Genomic DNA, 21,955 nt, shown 5'->3' with positions numbered 1-21,955 from the left:
CTGGTTCTTCAAGCTTAGCCTCCTCTCTCCTATGACTGGGCAGGAAAATGGGTCACCGCAGCAAGATGCTGCCAGGCTGGGGCATGGGTCAAAGCCTGGTCATGGCCTGGCATGATCTGGGTGTGGCATAGGCAGCCAGGGCACTCGAGCTGGGACTGTCCTTGCCAAGCCAGCTTGGGGCGTAGCTGGGGGCCTCTGGGGCATCTGGAAGCACCAGCTTCCTGCTTCCACTTGGTGCCCAAGGGTTTACCTGGTTGAGCTGCTCCTGGAAGGCAGCCCAGGTGTTTCTGCATCACCCACCAGGGAGGGATGGAGCTGGGGTAATGATGGGCTTAGCCACCCGGGAGCTGGAGGCTGGCATGCCCTCTGGCCACCACTCGGCAGCTGAGAGCACAGCAGAGGCGGTAGCCGCTCTTTGTGCCATGCAGTGAGGCCGCTCACTCTGCCCCCTATGTGCCCTAACTCAGGAGACTGGAAGTTAGAGGGCAGGTGGGGTCCAAAGCCCTCACACCTCACCGGGGGCTTGAGTGCCTTGGCAATGGATGAAGTGATTAACCCACTAAAATAGGGTGTCTGTCTGGGAATCACAGGGTTGGAGGCAGTGCAGGGTCTGTCTGTTCCCTTCCCTTCACGTGGCATTTATTGAGCACCTACTGCATGTGGGGACCATACTGGGCCCTATACTGCATGGTGGGTTTTTATGTTGAACCTGCATTGTGTGGATGGTGGTGAGTGTGTGTGTGTGACAGAAGGAATATCCTTGGAAAATACAGCATCTTCTTTGCTTTCCTGTTTCTACATCACTGGGCTAAGCTTGAGGAAGGGCCCCCCGTGGAAGACACAAAGCCCCTTGGGAAGGTAGGGGTGAGACAAGGACCAGGCCTCTGGCAGGGAGTGCAAATAGCGAGGAGTCTCATGCATTCAAGGTGCATTTCATGTTTGGCGAATGAATGAATCAGACATAAGCAGGAAAACCACAGGGGCCTATTGTGCTTTGTTCTGTTATTTGTCAAACAGGTCCCCAGTGGGCGCCTTTGTCAGGCCTGTGCTGGGCACTGTGACACTAATGAGAAAGACAAGGTGCCCGCCCGCTCTAGGACCTCACTGCCTGCTGGCCAAGACAGCTGGACACAAGCAGTGTCTGAGCTACAGGTCATGGCCTAAGAGGCCTAAGGACTTTGGGAGCACAGTGAGAGGTCAATATGCTCTGAGGGAGTGGGGGTGTTGGAAGGTTCTGCAGAGGAGGTCTTTTGAGCTGGAGGAGGTCTTTTGAGCTGAGTTGAAGGATGTATATGAGTGTTCAAGAAGGATTTGGGAAGGGTACATTCCTTCTGGTGGGTGCGGGGGGAAAGTGGGCTATCAGGCTTTGAAGCATGGTCAAGAATGGGGAAAGGTAAACAGCCTCTGAAGATGCAAGGAGATTGAGGGAGGCAGGGAAATTGAGTCTGGAAAATTCGGTGGGATCAGGATGTTCTGTGCAGGGCCTCACTTGTGCTATGGGGTTTGGGTTTTATTCCACCAATAAGAGGGAAACCATAACATATTTTTGACAAGTGAGAGATGGTTGACTTGGACGATCTCTCTGACAATGAAGTGGACACAGGGTTGGAGGTAGCCAGGCTGGAGTCAGAGCCTGGTTAGTCCCGTGCATGCATCTGTCTATTCATTCATGCAGTGTGTGAGCTTCCCAGGCTGCCATTACAAAGTACCACAAACTGTGGTGTAGAGCAACAGAAATGGATTCTTACAGTGCTGGAGGCTGGAAGCTGAAGATCAAGGTGTCAGCAGGGCCATGCTCCCTTTGAAGGCGCTAGGGAAGGTTCTGTTCCAGGCCTCCCTGCAAGCTTCTGGTAGCTCTTGGCTTGTGGTTGTAGAACTCTGATCTTCATGGGGTGTGCTTCCTGTATGCAGGTCTGTGTCCTAATTTCCTCTTTTTATAAGGATACCAGTTGGATTAGAGGCCCACCCTACTCCAGCATGACCTCATCTCAGCTAATTACATCTGCAATGACCCTGTTTCCAAATAAGATCCCATTCTAAGGTACCAAGGATTAGGAATTCAACATATGAATTTTGGTGGGGGGGACACAGTTCAACCCATAACACTCAGTATACATTTCTGGAACATGGCTGTGTGCCAGGCACTGAGAAGCCAGCATTGACAGGCAGACAAAGTCCCTGCGCTCATGGAATTGGCATTGCAGTGGAGGGAGCCGTGCAGCACGCGGGTAAACAGGCGAGCCTATTAGATCATGCCCTGAAGAAATAAAGGTGAGAGGGATGGGGAGGGGCAAGGGAAGGCCTTTCTGAGGAGGTGACTCCACCTGCATCTTGGGAAAGGCAGAGGAAGAATCCAGGTCGAAGGAGCAGCCGCGCAAAGGCCCTGAGGTAAGAATGAGTGTGTCTTGTGAAGGAACACAGAGAGGGCCACATGGGGTCAGAGCTGGGAGGTCATTGTCAAAAGATTGAGTCTTGGCCTAAGTGAGGGAGTCCACTGGAGGGCGTGGAGGAAGGCACGCCCTTGCTGGCTAAGCAGCTTGTATCGGCTACTTGTGGAGAATGGACTGGGATGGGGGCAGGAGTGGAAGCCAGGAGGTCCTTGGGCAGATGCTGGTGCAGCCTCCCTGGGGGGAGATGATGGCAGCTTGGACCAATGGGGAGGTTGAGGAGAGAGGAGTGGAGAAGCACCTCTGGGTCTCAGCGTGAGCTCTGCCTGGATGGAGGGGCATTCTGGGGAGCTGGAGAAGCCTGTGGGGGGTGGGGGGCGAGGTGGGCAGGAGAGCAGTCAGGGACATGCTAATTCAGTAATGTTCTCAGACTTCTGAGTGGCGAGTGGCTGTGGAGTCAGAGCTCTAGGGAGAGGTCAGGCCCAGAGAGGAAGCTGTGAGGGTCTGTTGGGAGGATGCTGTATGAGTTCAGGCATATTCTAAGAGGGAAGGCCAGGGCCCAGGTCAGGGGCTCTGCAAAGCCAACCAAGAACTGACCCAGGGGGTGAAGCCTCATTGCAGGGTCTTGTCACTTTTCTTAGTGGAGCAGCAGACAAGGGACATGTAGAAGCCTGAGCAATGGTCCCAGTGATGTCCACGTCCTAATCCCCACAACCTGGGACTATGTTACCGTGGCGAGAGGGGCTTGGCAGATGGGATTCAGTTAAGGATTCTGAGTTATCCAGGTGGGCGCAATGACATAATCACAAGTGTCCTTATGAGAGCAAGGCAGAGTAATGTGGGGGGAGGGGGGCGGGTGCGTAAGCCAGGAAACCTGGGAGCCTCTAGAAACTGAAGAAGAAAACAGATTCTCCCCTAGAGCCCACAGAAGGAACGCAGCTCTGTCGCTATCTTGCTTTAGGCCAGCAACACTCCTTTCGGATTTGTGACCTCCAGCACTGTCAGATCATAAATTTGTGTTGTTTTGAGACACTACATTTGTGCGCATTTGTTACAGCAGCCACGGGAAACTCAGGGCACTTGGCTGCCCCTAAATCCATGGCTTCCAAACATTTATCATCGCTCACCTCATCAATACAAAACCTCTGAGGCCAGGTGCTCATGCCTGTAATCCCAGCATTTTGGGAGGCCAAGGTGGGAGGATTGCTTGAGCCCAGGAGTTTGAGACCAGCCTGGGCAACACAGTGAGATCCCATCTCAAAACCAAAAAAACAACAACGTTGAGCACTGCATGCATACATATGTCATATATCATACCCCTGAGTACACATCTGAAGGGACATTTCCTCCAGCCCCTGGAGCAGTCCACAGTGCTGGGCCCATGGCTGCGGGCTGCTTGAGGAGTCCTTGGGTTATGTGGGCAGGTTTCAGGTATATACAGAGGCTTGGGAGGGAAAACCAGAGGAAAGTGGGGACTTGTACTTTCCCTAAATTTGGAGGTACGGCTTGGTCCATGGATTAGGGATGGGGTATCAAGGGCAAGCTCTCCAGCATCATGGTGGGAGTTTATACCCTGGCTCTTTCATCTCAGCCGGTGTTCCAGGGATGTAGGAGGAAGGACCAGCAGACAGATGTAATACCGTCTCCCACCAAAGACTCAAAGCCAGTCTGAACACCAAGCCCACGTCCTAGCGCTTTCTGTTAGTTCCCAGGGTTACTGGGGAAAAGCAGTGATTAAAGAACATCCTTTTCTCACTTTGAAATATATTCCTCAACGCAAGCTGCTAAATCTGTTTCCAAGCCGCAGTGCTATCTGACTTAATTAATTAGCATCTACTCGCAAACCAGCAATTAAAGGGCTAAAGTCCTTTTAGGTGGCCTAATTAGGTCTGACAGGACATTGTCAAGATGTGGCCTGTCCTTTCTCCATAACATCCTGGAAATTTTCCGCCATGATTTAAAAAGCAATTACAAATGAGAGCCAGCCAGGTCAAGCCTCATGCCTGATTTATGGGCTAGTAAATCGAGGGTGTGCCTGGGGTTCTCCCAGGAGCTTGAGTCTCTGGTCTTGCCAGGGGTGTGGCCAGGGCCCTGCCAGTGGGGAGTGGCAGGGGACCAACTTGGGTGGAGTTGGATCATTCTGGAGGTGCCAGGTGGGGACTCAAAGGGCCAAAGTGAGAATCCACTTGTCCCTAGGTCCCCTAATAAGCACATCTGGGACCCCTGGGGCCCTGGAGCTAGCCCAAGGTTCCATCACCTGCACCTGCAGATGGAGGTAGCCCACCCGTGAGACATTTGTAAGCAGGGGTAGCTCTTAAATAGTGTGGAGTAAAGGGAAAAAAATCTCCAGAATATCTATAGACTAATATTATGCAAACTTAAAAGGCACGCATACTTACAAGTCTGTATTTTTTTTAAAGGCAGATGCATTTCATTTATACGAGGTACCTAGAGTAGTCAAATTCATTAGAGACAGAAAAGTAGAAAGGTGGTCGCCAGAGACTGGGGGCAAGGGGATGGGGAGTTAGTGTTTAATGAGTAGAGATTCATCATAAGTACGTGGAAGAAAAAAAATGGGTATGGGAGTTTCAGTTTGGGAAGATTAAAAGTTCTGGGGATGGATGGTGGCGATGGTTGCACTCTTGTGTGAATGTACTTAATGCCAATGAACTGTGTACTTAAAAATGGATAAAAATAATAAAGTTTAGGCTATGTATGTTTTACCATAATCATAATAAAAAACAAATATATCTAGAAAGACATGCCATAGAAACTACCTATAGAGGCAAGGGGGGATGGAGGAAGGGAAATAGGGATCAGGGATGAAGGGGACCAAAACCTGAAAAAATACCTTCCTGAGGCTGGTTTCCACAGCATGTCCTGAGAGTATGGTGAGCTCAGCTCTTAGGAGCTGAGAGGGCTCTGAATCGCTACGTAGTATTTTCTTTTCTTTTCTTTTCTTTTTTTTTTTTTTTTTCTGAGATGAGGTCTGTCGCACAGGCTGGAGTGCAGTGGTCCGGTGGTCACGGTTCACTGCAACCTCTGCCGTCTGGGTTCAAGTAATTTTCCTACCTCAGCCTCCCAAGTAGCTGGGACTACAGGTGCCCACCACCATGCCTGGCTCATTTTTGAATTTTTAGTAGAAACGGGGTTTCGCCATTTTGGCCAGGATGATCTTGAACTCCTGATCTTGTGATCCGCCTGCCCCGACCTCCCAAAGTGCTGGGATTACAGATGTGAGCCACCGCACCCGGCCCTATGTAATATTTTCCCTTAACTTGGCTATTTTAAAGAGCTTAAGTAGATTTGTCAAAAATGCAAAGTTTATGTTAATAGAGCAAGTGGAAACCTAACTTGACTTTCCTGGCATAGGTGCCACCCTCGTTCCTAATCCACCTTTAAATATTCCTCATTTTAACTGGTTTTGTTTGTTTGTTTGTTTGTTTTTTGAAATGGAGTATCGCTCTGTCGCCCAGCCTGGAGTGCAGTGGCATGATCTCGGCTCACTGCAAGCTCCACCTTCTGGGTTCACGCCATTCTCCTGCCTCAGCCTCTCAAGTAGCTGGGACTACAGGCACCCGCCACCACATCCAGCTAATTTTTTGTATTTTTAGTAGAGACGGGGTTTCACCGTGTTAGCCAGGATGGTCTCGATCTCCTGACCTTGTGACCTGTCTGCCTTGGCCTCCCAAAGTGCTGGGATTACAGGCGTGAGCCACCACGCCAGGCCCCCTCATTTTAACTGTTGATGGCAGTTTTCTGCATTGAAGTACTTATCTCTGCATGTTGAAGATTAATTGCTTAAATCCATTCCACTCCTCCGTTGATTACCTTCTCAGACACTGCAGAGGAAATGTAACAGATTTTGTGTCCTCCTTCCGCCATTTTGGTTTTGGTTTTGGGCAGTCCACACACCAGCAGTATTAAATATAGTTGTTCTACTGTTTGATCTATGATTTAAAAAGACCCAAGCCACCATTTTAAGTCAGCTGTCTATAAAAACAACAAGACTTTTATATAGTATAAACAAATTGTTAGATAAATAATGAGACTTTGGAATGAAGTCAGAGGGTGCATGAGTGCAGAGCAGGTGCGCTTGCTTTTCAGTATTACCTGTTTGTCCTCCTACCATCCACGCAAGGCAGCAGAGAGCGAGCTTGCTTTCTGAAACGTACAGAATCCTATGAATATTTGCTGTATTAGCACGCAGTTATGAGTGCCAAATTAATTGTACAACTAGCAATTGTTATTATGCTAGTAATGTCAATCTTTCATGATTTAGAATAGACAAAAACATGTTAACTTTTTATAAATTTGCCTTTGAAGTCAATAAATCTGGCTTGGTTTAAGTTAAAAGAAAAAACACAAATGAAAATGGAATGATTTTAAACTCCGAGTCAGAGGCCTGCCCAATCTGGAGAAGAGAGACTAGCAAAGTAGAAAGGAGTTCAAGGTATGCTAGAGGCTGTCTTTCTCCTTGACACGATTAGAAGACTTGAAGGAAGTGGAAAGGCAAATCACTTTCCTTCCAGATATCACTGATGTATTTTACCGCCGTGTCTGGATATTGCCTGTAAATCGTGTCCTGTTCCACCTGTGATGAGCATCTCTTGGGCTTGAAAACTCTGTTGTGGACACTGAGCCCCCAGGATCAGAAGCTGGATGGAGAACTTTCCTGGGGGAGGCCTCAGGGGCAGGAGGTCGGGACCTGGCCTGTTGATAAGAAGGCCCTGGGCTGCCCTGCGTGGAATGTCCCTTTGTGTTTAGCAGCCTTGATCCCTCAAGACCTCTGCGTTCTGCCTACCTAGCAGTTTGGCATGGTAGAATTTCCATGGGCTTCAGAGTCAGATAGATCTGCCTAAAATTGCTTCTTAGCACAGGGCACGTGACCTTGTCAGTAGAATGGGCATAATACCCATCTCAGGAGGTAGTTGTGAGGATTCAGTGAGATAATGGGGACATGTCAGCCTCTCTCCCCGAGCCTAGCACATAGTATGTGCACAATAATGGCACCTGTTATCACCTCATACCTCTTGGGCCTAGGGTAGCAGATCGCCAGATCATCTTCCATGTGTTGACTTTCAGCCTCACACTCGCAGGGTGGCTGCTGTAGACATTGCATCTGCACTAACGGCGGGAAGAAGTAAAACACTCCCATCTCTGTTCCTTTTATCCAAAACCAAAAGCTTCCCCAGAAGTCCCCAGCAGACTTTTCATGGGTCCAGCTGGCCAACCCCGGCTACCTGACTGCCCATCGCTGCAAGGGAAGCTAGGAAAATGGGAAAGAGGTAGGACTGTTGTGACTTACCCAGTCATTTTTCATTGTGTTGTGGGATTCCATTAGTGGGGAGGAAACGGGTCGCGGCTGATAAGGCAGAAGCCCTCGGCACCTGCCCCCAAGTGTTACCTGATTCCTCCTGATGGTTTTCCTGTTGCTTTGCCAGCCCGCACTATGATGTCAGGGCAGAAGGAAGGAAGGAGTCTGGGGCTGGATTAATTTAGCAAACAAGGGTGGGTACAGCATGGAAGCTTCTAGAAGCAAAATCCAGAATCCCTTCTTCCAACCCCCCAAGTGTTTGCAGGCCCTGTTTCCACTTTCGGAAGCATTCTTCATCCAGTTCTTTTTTTTTTTTTTTTTTTTGACAGAGTCTTGCTCTGTTGCCCAGGAGTGCAGTGGTGCGATCTTGCCTCACTGCAACCTCTGCCTCCCAGGTTTCAGAAATTCTCTACCTCAGCCTCCTGAATAGCTGGGATTACAGGCACGTGCCACCACACCCAGCTAATTTTTTTTGTATTTTTAGTAGACACGAGGTTTCGCCATCTTAGCCAGGCTGGTCTTGAACTCCTGATCTTGTGACCCACCCACCTCAGCCTCCCAAAGTGCTGGGATTACAGGCATGAGCCACCGCGCCCGGCCAGCCCATCCAGTTCTTTAGGACAATGGATTCATCCTCTGTTTTTAAGCTTTCTTCTGGGAAGTTGCCCTGAATCCCATGTTTGGGGGAGATCATGTTTGGTGCCACCAGAAAGGGAGAAACGGAATAAAGTGTAAGTTCAAGGGAGAGCCCAGGACCGACTCAGATGAGGTGAGGAGATCAGGGAGGCTTCATGGAGGAGGTAGCTTTTATTCATTTGTTTGAAGAATATCTCACCCCCTGCTCTGTGCCAGGCCCTTGGTGAATGGAAGATGGCAGACAGTATGACAAGCTGTCATCCAGGCCCCCTAAAAACACCCCTGCCCAGTCCCAGCTTCGCCCCTGACCTGATACTGGATGCAGGGTCAGGGCCAGATGGAAGTTTACAGTCTGTCCCATGTGGAGGCAGGAGCAACAAAAGTCATTGAGGCCTCATTATCCAGTCTCATGGTCCAGCTTTCTGCTTCTGAGTGCTGAGCTTTGGAAAAAGCTAATCATCCAAAATCCAGATCTATTTCTTCAGGTGAAGAAAGGGGTTTGTAGCGTCAGAGGACTCCTATCTGAGCAGGATGGTATTGGGTTGAGATCATTATCTAGTCAGCGATGAGGCTGAGAGGCTACCAGGGAAGGCCACTGTGGCCAATGTGACATGAAAAAGGCCAGTTACAACTGCATGTCAACAATGATGGTGATAAATGGATGGAAAACTAGATTTCTATTTACAAAAATCCCAATTAACAGTGACCATCCACAGTACTCTATTGCGTAAAAATGGTCTCCTCTGGTTGTGTACAGCAGCCAGCCTCACTTGTTTTAAGCTATAAACTGTAAGTGGCTTTAACACCATTTCTCTCACAGTATGTTCATGCTGCAATCAAAGCGGCTTTGGGTGGGTTGGAGGCTAGAGATGCAGCTCTCGCTTGTTTGAGCCCTGCTGACAAGATAGCACAAGGCGGAGACCAGGCCCACGGGGAGCTGGCTGCTAGAACGAGGTGTCTCCTGCAGTTTCCTTCACCCCGAAGCTTCCTTTTGCAGTTGCCTCCTCCCGGCCCGCCAATTTCTTCGCAGGCCTGGAGAGACCCTGCCTGTAGGAGGCTTGTCTTCCTGGGTTGGAATTGACCTAGACCTAGAGCTGGGTTGTAGTATAAACTTTCTCCGCTAGGTGGTGCATGAAGATGCCCTCCCGCCCTGTGCTCCCTGAGCTCAATCTCTTGACACCTTCCCTGGCATCTCCGTGTACCAGTGCCACACAGTGCGGCCTCTTCTGGTGACCTTATCACCCCCTATCTTGATTGTTTTTCTCTGTAGACTGTGAGCCTTGTGGGTGGGGGAGTGCTAGACGTTCCTCCTTCTGTATTTCCAGCATGTGACACAGTGCTGGGCATGTGGATGTTCAGGAATTGTTGGATGAATCAAAGAATGAATGAATGAATGCATGAATGAGAGAGGAGGGACGGAAGGAGACAAAGGGCCTTATCCTCAAGCCTGAAGGCTCATTAGGTTCGAGGTACACATTCTGTGAAATGAATCAGGCTTCAATAACAAGATGAGTTTCCTTATAACCAGGGCTATCTCTTCACGATGGCCCTGACCCTGACGATCCCTGTCCTAGAAATGTGGCGATCCCAACAGGCGTCTAGGATGTTGGTAACATACTCCCAGCATGAGAAGGTAGGAAGGTCCCATTCATTGTTGTCTGTAACTGGCAGTTCAGAGGCCACCAGCTTGCGGAGTCCCATCCGTTGCTTTTGAAATTGTCACAGTATTTCTTCCTTCCCTATCTTCCAGAGTGAAACATCTTTCAACCTAATATCAGAAAAATGTGACATTCTATCCATTCTTCGGGACCATCCTGAAAACAGGATTTACCGGAGGAAAATCGAGGTGAGGCAGAGGGCAGGGAGAAAAGCATCCTAAAATAAACAGGCTGGAGTTGGGAGTGTAAAGGTGATGCCTCTTTGAAGGCCAATAGTTTGGGCCAGGTTCCTGGGCAAATGAAAGGATTCCTAGGATATTTCGATGTTGGACATTTGCCTTAGCAATACATCCTTTCATTCCAAAAAAAAAAAGGATTTTTTGTTTAAAAGTTTAGCACTATCCTAATGTTTTATTTACTCACTGAGACTTCACTACAACTCTGTGAGGTAAGTACTTTTATTACGCCCATTTTACAGCTGAGGAAACTGAGGCATAGAAATTAAATTGTGGCCATTTAGCTCATGAGTGGCCAAGCTGGGATTTAAATCCAGGCAGCCGAGTCTCAAGCCACATTCGTAACTGCTGTGCCAGGAGACCTCTTGGAGGGAAAGTGTACTCCAGTGAGGCTAAAGGGATTTGTGGGAAGGCTGCAGGGATCGCTCACGGAGCGGTGACCCGTGGGTAGCCGGAGGAGCTGGGTACCCACTCTGTCCCTCTGGCAGCAGGCCCCGGCTGCTCTCTGTACTCTGCAGGACTTCCTTTCGCTGCAGGACAGGCTTGCTCTGGCACTGGCCCCACAGGCCCTTCTCTTTGAGTTCCTCTCAGACACGCAGCACCATTGCTGGACCCCGTTACTTATCCTCAGAGACTCTGATGGGTCCAGCTTGGGTCAGATGTCCATCAGCAGCCAGGGGTAGTGGTGTGGGCATCATGTGATCGGAACGCCGCTGCAGGGGCACTTCCAGGACAGGAGCTGGGCTCTGCAGCCCGCTGACTTTCGTGTCCCCCGGAGCCCTCCTGGGAGAAGAGCCAGGGGCTCCAGAGAGTCCCTGCCTCCCCACTGCCAGCTGGCCTCAGGTGGGCCCAAGTCAGCTCTGAGCCTTCTCATGGCTATGGGGGGAACACGAACTCCCAGACCCCTTGAAAACCATCCTCTGCTGTCAAAACGCTGCTTATAGTCCCATGAGGCAGGAAAGGGGATTCCAGGCCAGTTCAGAGGGACACCTACTTATTGCTAGGAGTGGAGCTGGAGCCTACCCCTCCCTCCCCTGCTCACACATGCAACCCCCCAACCCCTACTTCTGCCGGCTCCCGATTCTCTGTGCTGCTCCCCCAGGAAGGCTTCCCCAACTTCCAAAAGCCAGTGCAATGACACTGCCCTGTGGCACCCAGCCGTGCACTCCTTCTGTCCTCACAGTGCCACTGTCTAACTATCTATCTTCCCTCCCGGACTGTAGGCTGCCGGGGGGCAGGGACGGACACACAGGACAATGCAGTGTATTTTTATATCAGGGGGATGAATGAGAGTGGGAGGCTGAGGGGATAGCAGCCTGAAGGGAGGGAGCAGGCATTTCCTGGGAGAGATGGGGGGCACCTGGCTAGTCCCAGCACCTAAACCACACAGAGCTATTATTGGTGCAAATGCCCACATTTCTTTCTGTCCCCTTCAGGAACTCAGCAAAAGGTTCACCGCCATCCGCAAGACCAAAGGGGATGGGAACTGCTTCTACAGGGCCTTGGGCTATTCCTACCTGGAGTCCTTGCTGGGGAAGAGCAGGGAGATCTTCAAGTGAGTGCCGGGGCCCCTTGGGCTCTCAAGGCTATGTTCTCTGTGCTAGGTCAGCCCCAAGTCTCTCGGAGGTTTTTGTTACACTCGGGCTGGTTAACCCAGAGAGTGAGCTGAAGGGCTGCCTGGCAGAGGCGTTTGATGTTGGGGGAGCCCAGCTGCCTGCTGTGGTGGAGTTGGAGGCAGCCAAGGGGTGGAGGATGGAATCTGAGGCCTCCAGCCTCTGCTTCCACCACAGGCCTGGGTCAGCCCAGGTAAGTCGCGTGGAGCAGGTGCTTCGTGACCCAATCTGAAAAAAGAAAACACAAACAAAAAGAAGCTTTGCCCCGGTGTTCGGCATAATTCCTGTTGACCTTGGTTTGGAGTGTGTGTGAGCCAGGCATTCAGCTGTCTGGGCCTGGCCCTGAGGTCATGCTGGAGAAGGTCTGTGTCCAGAGCTGCCCCTATCATCTCGGCTAGTTCAGGGTTTCTCATACCTGAACATTTGTACAAGGCCCCTGATTCTCTAGTCCATAGCAAGATACAAAAAGCAAAGACAAACAAACCCCTGAGACCTGGCTAGGACGCAAATTCCTGTTCAGGGGGAGCAGGGCAGAGCCGGGACTGCTTTCGTCACTGCCTCCCAGGAGATGCTGATGCCGCTGGGCCTCAGACCACGCTTTGAGGAGCAAGGAGCTAAGAGACCCACCTGGCTCTTAACCTTTGGGGGTCTCAGAGCCCTTAGAGGCTTTGGTGAGGGCCGTGGGCCCTCCTCATCTGAGACCCGCACCCAAATGCCCTCTGGAAACAGTACGGGGGGCAGTGGGTCACAGAGCACTTCTTTGGCTAAGGCAGGTTTCTCACCAGCGGCATGACTGATGTTGTGGGCTAGGTCATGCTCATGGTGGGGGCTGTCCTATTGTAGGCTCATTAGCAGCATCCCTGGCCCCCACCCATGAGATACTAGTAGTAACCCCTTCCCCAAGTCATGACAATCAAAACTGCCTCCAGACACTGCCAAGAATCTCCTTCCGGCGGAAAAAAAGTTGACCCTATCTGGTTGAGAACTACTAGGTTAAGGCCATCATCTCCTGTTCAAAATACAGATGATCTCAAAGAGGGTAGAAGTTGAGCCATCTATTCCTTGGCTGAACCGTTCAGATTGTTTCCCCAGTGACAGACTGGCAGAGCCCCTTATGATGAAGAGTCAGCTATCTCAAGCCATTCCCCTCCCCAACTTTCTCAGAGCCCTGTGGGAACCAGCGCAGCACAGTGCAGGGATTATGACCCCAACGTCATTTCCCTATGACCCATGTGCCCTGGAGTTGTGCCACGCAGCAGCCCTGGGCTCTGAGGTCAGACCTCACTCTCTTGCTTACTTGCTGTGCCACCTTGGGCAAGTGACTTGACCTCTCTGGTCCTCAGTTTTCATGTCTGTGGAAGGTGGACATTATAACACACTTCAGGATGCTACTGTGAGGACTCAGTGGGTGATGCTGGTCAAGCCCAATGCCTGCATCTCTCTCTGCACCAGCCCACGTGCTCTGTTCACCTTTCCTCTGTCCTGTCTCCCTGCTCGTCAGCACACACGGGTGCCATGCTCAGACCCTGCTCTAGGCTGTGGGGATACTGCAGTGAACAAGAGAGACAAAAATCCCTGCCTTGTGGGGCTTGCGTCCTAATGGGAGAAGATGGACAGTACATGAGTATCATGTTTGAGGTGTCAGATGGTGATAAGTATTGTGGGAAAAATCAAGCAGGAAGGAGGCCGAGGAGTGCAAGGTCTGGCGTTGTCTGTTTCAAGTAGGGTTGGAGAGGTAAGGGCGGCAGGGCACATAGCACCTCAGGCCTTTCTAAGGACCTTGGCTTTCAGCCTGAAGGACGCGGGAGCCACCGAAGGATTGTGCAGCACGGGGACCTGCCCCGCTGGCTGCTGTGTGCAGGACAGATGGGGGCGGAGACACGGCCAGGGAGATGTGGTTGGCGAGAGATCCAGAGGAGGAGATGGCCGTGGCGAGAGCAGGTGGATGCAGTGGGCATGGCAAGAAGTGGGCAGGTCTAGACACCTGTGGAGGTGGCAAAGACAGGATTCATGCCTGACTCACATGTTGGACATGGCAGAGTCAAGGATGGTTCCCAGAGATTTGGCCTGAGAGTTAGCAGGATGGAGAAGCCGTTTGCTGCAAGAGAGGGCTGAGGAAGATCAGGAGCTGTGTTTTGCGATGCTGTCTGAAATGTCCAGGAGTCATAGAGTGGGGGTGTCTGGTGGGCACTGGAGGTATGAGGCTGGCGTTCAGCAGGCAAGCCGGGGCACACAGGTGGTAAGTCAAACCACAAGGCTGCATGAGACCACCAGCATTTTCTCTTTCTTTTTTTAAACATTTTCTTTCTCTCTTTATTTTTTCTTAAGAGATGGGTCTTGCTATGTTGCCTAGGCTGGCCTCGAACTCTTGGGCTCAGGCGGTCCTCCCTCCTCAGCCTGCATCTTCTTACACAAAAACCGAGACCATGTCACTCACAGGCTTGAAATATGCTCCTGACCTCTAGGAGCAGTGGAAACCCCTGACACCAAGGCCCTCCACACCAGGCCCCTGCCCCTCCTACCCCATTGCCTGCCCACCCTGAGGTCTAGGCACAAGGACCCATTTATCCCACACATACCAGAGCTTGCAGGCATGACATGCCGCCTGATGCTGCCTTGGCCTAGGTAGCCCTGCCTCTGACCTGGCTGTGGGTTCTTCGGGCCCCAGGCAGGTTGCTTCACTCACTCCTCTGTAGCTCCTTTCCCCAGCTGAACAGTGGCCATAGCCCTGTCATGGACATTAAGTGATTGACTCGTGAGTACTTGGAACACTGACTGGGGTGTTCTGTGCTAGCTCTGATTGTCTGCGTCATGCATCCTCCACAACCTGCTGTCTCCTTGTGTGCAGCGAGCCCAGAGCCACCCAGGCAGACACTTGTTCTCTGCTCAGTGCTGCTGCAGGGCTGGAGCAAGCGTGTTGCAGCAGTATGCTTGTTCCAGCCCTGGATCTTGCATACTTGCTCTAGAAGTATGCAAAGTACTTCTGTGTGCCAGAGGCTTGGAGAACACGTGCTTCCTTTGAGGGCAGCCACTGTTACTACCCCATCTTACAGATGAGCAAACAGAGCCTCATAGAGGTCAAATGACTTGCCAGAGGTCCCACACAGGCTTGTGTGCAGCCCCAGCTGTCTGAACTTGCCCCCCTGCCGAGCCCCAGTGCCATCCTTCCCCACATCCCTGGCTTGCCTCTTGGGGGTGCATGTCCTGGCCTGGGGGCTTGCCCCCTTCTAACAGGGCCTGTGACCGCATGCTGCTTATCTCTGTGTCCCCAGTGCCTGGCACAGAGGGGCCCACAAGTCACTGGCAAGGAAAGAATGTGGAATGAGGCAGAGGTTTGGGGGTGGGAGTAGGGGCAGGAGAGCTGGGAGCAGAGCAGTGCACTTCATGGCCATGCAGGGACAGAGTGGTCCGAAGAGGGTGCGGGCCCTTGGAGCGGCCCTGGAGGACTGCAGCTGCTTCCTGGAGCTGCTTCTAGTACTCTGGCCATGGGCCACCTAGGCCACAGCTGTAGACAGAACGGGGGTGCTGATGAGGGTGGCTCCTGAGCGAGAGGCATTAGTCAGCACTGACCATCAGATCCTTGCCGTGGCCCGGAGGGGAAACCTAGGTAGCAGGTACCATCGCAGTGGAGGCCTCATCCTCCCGGGCAGCCCTCCGTTCGCCCTCAGCACCCCTGCAGTCAAGGCGTCATCACCATCCACACTTGTGCCAAAGGGGAGCCTATGGCCAAAAGCCACAGGGAGACTTGACAGGGCTGGAGGGGACTGCGGCTAGAAGTCAGCACAGGATCCATCCCTCCAATCCAGGCACCTCACTCCGCAATCAGGACAATCTAGTCCTGGCCCAGGCAGGACTCTTAGATATGCCGGGACCAGCCAGGGGCAAGCGGCGTCTAGGCAAACACTCCTACTTCTGAGTTAGGAGACTGGCTTCCCGTCCACACCCACCACCTTCTCCCTCCTCACGGCCCCCTGTCCTCCTACAAGGCACTAGGCTTTTCCGGAGCACAGCAACTTCTGAGGTGGCCCAGGCCTCTGTATTCCCTTGTGAAACCTGCTGCCTCTTGGGTCCTGTGAGAGCCTCGTCTCCGTTCCTAGGGAAAGTAAGGGGCTGGAGAACTAGGTGTGGCTTTAGTGTTCTGCGCCTGCCAGCTAGTCACCCAGGGCCGCTCACCTGGTCCTTGTGGGAGGCAGCCCTTCCTCCATACCTCATTGCTGCCACTAAACTTGGAGTGTCCTGGAGCCAGGGCCAGGCCCAGGCCCAGGCTTTCTTGCCATGCTCCCTGAGGGTACCAGGACAGGTCCCAGAAAGGGGCTGTGCCATGAGGGGGCCTGCAGTGGGTGCAGAGAGGAACAACCCAGCATGCACAGAGCAAAGGCCTGTGGAGCGGGTCCCCAAGGGTGACTTGGTGCTGGCAGATGCTTAACAGCCGGCTTTGGGCGTGCGGGAGGCCTGGTGTGTGTTGTCAGTCGATTGCTGTGGTGTCAGTATTCAATATTACCATGAGTGAGTCAAGCTGCCCTCATGAGGTCACTGAGTAGGGAGTTGGAAAAGATGCAAAATCACACACGCCCTTGTCATATCGTCTTTCTACCATGCACACACACACAATGCAGCTCAGTCACCAGGGCCCGGGGACTAGAGATGAGGTTGGTGGGCGCAGTGGGTTGAGAGGGGGATGCACAGTTGACAATCACAGCACACTCGCTGTGTTTCCCTGTAAACACTCAGTCTACCCCCCTGTAGGTTCAAAGAACGCGTACTGCAGACCCCAAATGACCTTCTGGCTGCTGGCTTTGAGGAGCACAAGTTCAGAAACTTCTTCAATGCTGTGAGTTCACCTAGTCCCTCCTTCCACACTGGCAGAGCAGACAGGAGCGGGCACTGGTTGGAGCCCCGCACAGCCCACAGCTCTGCTTCTCCGGGCTGGGGAAGGACAGAGGGTTGCTTCCTGCTTGTGGGGGTGTGTGGGCACAGGGAGCCCAGGGCCCTGCCCTCCCTTTGGGAGGAGGCACGTCCTCCACCCTATTCCATCTCCACCTTGTGCCTCCCTATCCAATTAGTGAAGGGGTGGGATCGAGGACTCTGACGCTTGCCACTCTGAGTGTGCATGTGAGAATGCAAACCCAGGTAGTCATGGCAGGGAGACCCAACTGCCGCTCCCTAGACGTGCCTCTGGCCTAGTGTACAAACTACAAAGTCTTGCTAACCCTGGGTTACTTAGCTTAGGCAGAATCTCAGACTGATTTTCTACTTCAACCTGAGAATCTACAAATGAAAATGCACGCGAGGGCTTCACGCAGAGGGAGGGAGCGGAGGGAGAATGCAGAGGGAGGGCTGGGGCTCGCTTGGCCTCCCTAGCTGAGGGCCAGGCGGCGCAGTTTTACAGTGTGGTGGAACTGGTAGAGAAAGACGGCTCAGTGTCCAGCCTGCTGAAGGTGTTCAACGACCAGAGTGCCTCAGACCACATCGTGCAGTTCCTGCGCCTGCTCACATCGGCCTTCATCAGAAACCGAGCAGACTTCTTCCGGCACTTCATTGATGAGGAGATGGACATCAAAGACTTCTGCACTCATGTAGGTGTTGGGGTCTCAGCCCCAGCCCCGGGTTCTGCTCCTGTGGCCCTCTCCCACAGACTGCAGCACCCATCTCTAGCCAAGGGACTTGGGTGTCACGACTGCCCTTGCAATTCAAACAGAGCTAGGTCAGCAAGCTGCAGACAGGTCTCACCTGAGCTGCCTGAGCTGTGTGGCCTGAAGCAAGGCACTTCCCTCCCTGGAGATTTCCCATCTGAAAAATAAGGGATTTGGACTGGCCTGTTTACAAAACCGCAGAGTCACAGTCCAAGAGTTACATTTGCTTGACGTGTTTATGATGCGTGGTATTTACCCGAAAGAATTGCCAATATTTGAAAATTAGGCACTTTTCATAGGAATATTTGGATTTCTGTTGGCAAATCAGAAGATCCAGCCCCCAGGCCCTTGCTCGTGCAGGACAGTATCAGCAGGCACTAAGCAGCAGCTGCCCTCTCTATGTGGGACGCACGCCTGCTTGCCACCGCCTCTGCCTCTTCCATCGTCTCTGCAGCATCCGGACTGGCACCCTCACTCACCAGCCTGGCCTCTGCAAACACTTAAGCTTGAAAGGCACCCCTGGATGTCAGGGTGCCTTTTATCTCTAAGATTCTTTGATGCCCAACCTGAAAAATTTCTGCCCCCTTTCCAGAGCCGTCTAAAGTAGTAGCCTGCTCTCAGGTGTAACAACAAGGTCTAGAATGGAAAAGATCCAGGTTCGATTCTTGCCATTGTAGCGATTTCTAGCTGTGCTGCCTCTCAGTGAGGCTGTTTCCTGTGTGACATGAGAATGTCCATACCCAACTCATGGGAAGTTGTGAAGATGATGTCCCAGCACAGAGGCTGTGACCATGACCCTGAAAGCCAGAGTTGAACTCACTTATCCTCTGCCAGGCCTCCCTCCTAAGCTGGTTTCTTTTCATTTTGGCTCCCTGCAGGAAGTGGAGCCCATGGCCACGGAGTGTGACCACATCCAGATCACGGCATTGTCCCAGGCCCTGAGCATCGCCCTGCAGGTGGAGTACGTGGACGAGATGGATACCGCCCTGAACCACCACGTGTTCCCTGAGGCCGCCACCCCTTCCGTTTACCTGCTCTATAAAACATCCCACTACAACATCCTTTATGCAGCCGATAAACATTGATTAATTTTAGGCCATGCAGTGGAACCTGTCACCTAATGGGACTGCATTCTGAATGGAACATTCCGGCTCTTCAATTTTTTAAGCAATTTAGACTGTAGCAAGAAAATGTGCAGCCTTTTGGGCAAAGCCCCTGGAACGAGGCCTACCCATTATGGACTGTGGTAACTTGGTGGTATTTTTAGTATTTATTTTAATGGAGGATCAAATGCTTTCTAACTGGGCCCCTGACAGTTCCCTGTGAGGCCTGGGTGGGTTACCTGCCCTCTCTGGAATTGTTTCAACTGGAGGAGGGTCCTGCCTATGTTGACATTGCATTGTAGAAAAATGGGGCCTCTGGTTTCTCTTTACCAGGAGCAGTGCCTCTCTGCGGGGGAGGAAAAGCTCAAGGTTAGCTGTCTTAATGCAAGTGACTTACCAGGCCTACAGAGTCCAGTCCAGTCATTTGTTGGACTGGGCTCTGGCAGATGGCCTGTTGAGGTCAAATTGAATGTGAGGGCTGCGGTGTGGTTTCAAACATTCATGATGGATGTATTTTCCTACCCCTAACTTAACGAGAAAAAAAAAGACTTTCTTTTTTTGCCAAAGTCCAGAAAAGGGCCTTTAGCCTTTAGCAGGAGCTTAAATTGTTGGGGCCCCTCTACCTCTCTCAGGGCCAGAACTGCCTGATTTTTGGTGGATGAGACTTCAGGGTTCTGCTGTCAGCCCCACCTGGACAGAGGCTTACAAGACTAGGGTCTGGAGCAGAATCTGTGTATTTCTGTCTGGGACCAGGAAGCTGCAGCTGTCCCAACATCCCCAGCAAATCCTAGAAGTGGAGTCTGGGTACTTCACGGAGAGAGGTGTCGGCACGCACAGCCGTGGACCCAGCTGAGCAGAGCAGATGCTTTGCAAGCTGCCCCTGGCTGCTTTCTCCCTTTCCCACTTCTGCTCTCTTTATGGACTGGTCAGAGGGTAGGTGGGAAAGAACAGACAAGCCATGTAAGTTGGCAGTGGGGAGATTTCCGCTGTGGAAACTGCCTGGGAATTCAGGCCAGCAGCGTCCTCATTCGGCCACCTGGCTATGCCCCTTAAATAAGCCCCTCACCTTGCTGCCTCAGGACCTTCAAGATTCCATCCGTGGGCTGGCTGGCGCGGCGGCACCAGTGAGGCCCCACACCCTGGCTGGGCGGAGGTGCTGCTAGCAACCTCTCTTTCTCTGTAGGAGGAAATGGAAAATGCAGCGTGTGGAATTGCCCTTTGGGGTCCTTCCTTAATTGAAGGCCACCTTCTCACAGGTTTCATTCTGCAGGGATTTATTGGAATCTATTGGTGCTGCTGCGTGAGTCTGCTGACAACCTGACTACACAAGGACTGGGTAGCAGACTCCTCAGAGTCCTCTTGACACAAATGTCCGATTTGTGTCACTCTTCTGCCTTCGTGAAAAGCCAATAGCACTCTTAGATGTCAGGGGATTTTAGTTCCAAGCAGGGCCCCTGGTTTCCATGCTGCCCTCAGTTGGAGTTTGGATCCAAAGGCTCTGGCTAAGTCATTATGTCACTTTTTCACAGGAATGTAAATTTGGCCATCACCTCTGAATTTGTTCAGTACCCCACCATGGTCTATGAGAAGTACACTGGAAGCGTGGGGGAACACATGACATGATTTGTAAATAGCATCATCTTTGCCAGACAAGTCTCCAGAGGATCCCTGTTTCCCAACTGAAAGGTGTGAACGGACACACACATGGCCTGGATGACACCTTGGCTGTTCTGAGGGGCTGTCAGGTGGGCTCTGGGCCTTCCAGCTAGGCTCTCAAGCACAGCAGAAGCCTCACTGGCTGCTATGTCTCTGTATCTGTGGCTTGTGTGGTAACCTCAGAAGCAGAGCTGTTTGGCAGACTGGCTGGAGAAATTCCCTCTGGGAGACTTGCCTGTGCTGTGCTTCCAGGTCACAGAGCCCCCCAGAAGCTCACAGGGGCCCTCTTCCCAGGAAAGAATCTATTCTATCACTTCAGAATCAGGACACTCAAGCTCTGGCAGAGGCAGGCCAAGTTACTTTCATGGTCTTACCCTCTGCTTTTCCCCTTTTTGCAAAAAACCATCAGCCAAATCCGAACCATTGCCCTTGTTCCCCCGACATTCCCTCTCAGATTTGTCTCAAAGGGAAAACACAGTGGATGAAAAGGTGTGGCAGGCTTTGGCAGCTTATTAAAATCTAGTCATCTGTCGATGTTACCTTGCTTTTCCACAGCAGCCAGTCACCCTGGCAGTCACACTTCCTGGATAATTCTCTACCTTCACCCCACAGAGCCATCTCTCTCCAGACCAAAACCTGGAAGGAGAGTTGTTTTGGGAGCTTGTTTTTACAACTGCACGTTTATTATGATACTTTCTCTCCAAAGGAAACTTTATAAATCAATGGGAACAATTAGCAACAGAAAGAGCACAGTCCCTGCTTTTGACTGGGTTTCTATTTTAAGCACAAATGAGATCTCTGGAGCCAGAATGCCAGGGTTCAACCCTCAGCATTGCCACTTACTAGCTGTATGATCTTGGCCAAGTAACTTCACCTCCCTGAACCCCAATTCCAAAGTTTGTGAAATGGCGACAATACCTATGTATCACTGGATTATTGGCTAAAATGTAATGAGATTCATTGTGTGAAAACAGCTATTATACCTGACACTCATCGTATGGGCTCTACAAAGGGATGTTCCCCAACCTGTTCTTCCCGACAGGAAGCACAGGGCACTGCAGATGGGGCAGCATGTCACCTTGGCAGTGACTCTGTGGCTTCCCAAGCAGGAGTGTCAGGGGAACCATTAGACAGAGTCTAGGAGCCAAATGCATTGCCACCCTGAGCAGACATGGGAGTGGGGAGGGGGCTGTGACTCAATGAGTGACTTTCAGGGGCCCCAGGCCCTGCGGGATGTAGGCCAAGCCCTACAGCTTCCCTGGGCAGTAAGTAAAAACACTCTCCTAGCATTAAAATGGTTTCCATAACTACTTTTGTCCTGGCTTAATACTGGGTTCCTGGCATGCAGCCAAGAACTCTGCTTTTCCGTGGTGCTTATGTGTTGAGTAGATTAGCTGGGGAGGGATATTCCTTGTTTAATGGCAGATCCAGGACACTCAGGAAGCTCTGCCCATTGACTTCACCTTACCAGGCGAGAGTAGCACTACTTGGAAGGCTGCTCCTGTCTTATAAAGCCTGTCTACTTATTAGCTCCTCCACCGAAAAAAGGAAAAGAATTTGCTGTTAGAAGGCTAGGGCAGGACACCAACAGTCATCAGGGGATCTATGTTTGGCTTGTGACAAGTGGCTTCACTCCCACGGCTCAGGTACTATTGGGGGATATTGAGCCTGCTTCCTAACCCCACTGACCTCCACTGCATCATTTGGAAAAGGGAG

The 21,955-nt window shown here is 51.7% G+C and overlaps 2 protein-coding genes across 8 annotated transcripts in view; both read left to right on the top strand.

The window, feature by feature from the left end:
* OTUB2 (OTU deubiquitinase, ubiquitin aldehyde binding 2) overlaps window positions 1-21,549 on the top strand; it is a 98,024-nt gene extending 76,475 nt beyond the window's left edge. The window contains exons 3-7 of the mRNA XM_050799207.1: window positions 10,091-10,186; window positions 11,671-11,789; window positions 16,594-16,678; window positions 17,229-17,423; window positions 18,359-21,549. Of these exons, the coding sequence (XP_050655164.1) occupies window positions 10,091-10,186; window positions 11,671-11,789; window positions 16,594-16,678; window positions 17,229-17,423; window positions 18,359-18,565 (702 nt within the window). The 3' untranslated portion in view covers window positions 18,566-21,549. The remainder of the gene's footprint in view (window positions 1-10,090; window positions 10,187-11,670; window positions 11,790-16,593; window positions 16,679-17,228; window positions 17,424-18,358) is intronic.
* The window catches only part of IFI27 (interferon alpha inducible protein 27), a 420,724-nt gene that overhangs the window by 316,140 nt on the left and 82,629 nt on the right, over window positions 1-21,955 (top strand). The window lies entirely within an intron of this gene.

The sequence above is a fragment of the Macaca thibetana genome, chromosome 7 (assembly GCF_024542745.1).
Source record: "Macaca thibetana thibetana isolate TM-01 chromosome 7, ASM2454274v1, whole genome shotgun sequence".
In the NCBI taxonomy this organism is placed as follows: Eukaryota; Metazoa; Chordata; class Mammalia; order Primates; family Cercopithecidae; genus Macaca; species Macaca thibetana.
The sequence above is the reverse complement of the archived record's forward strand: the minus strand, read 5'-3'. Positions and strand labels throughout refer to the sequence as shown.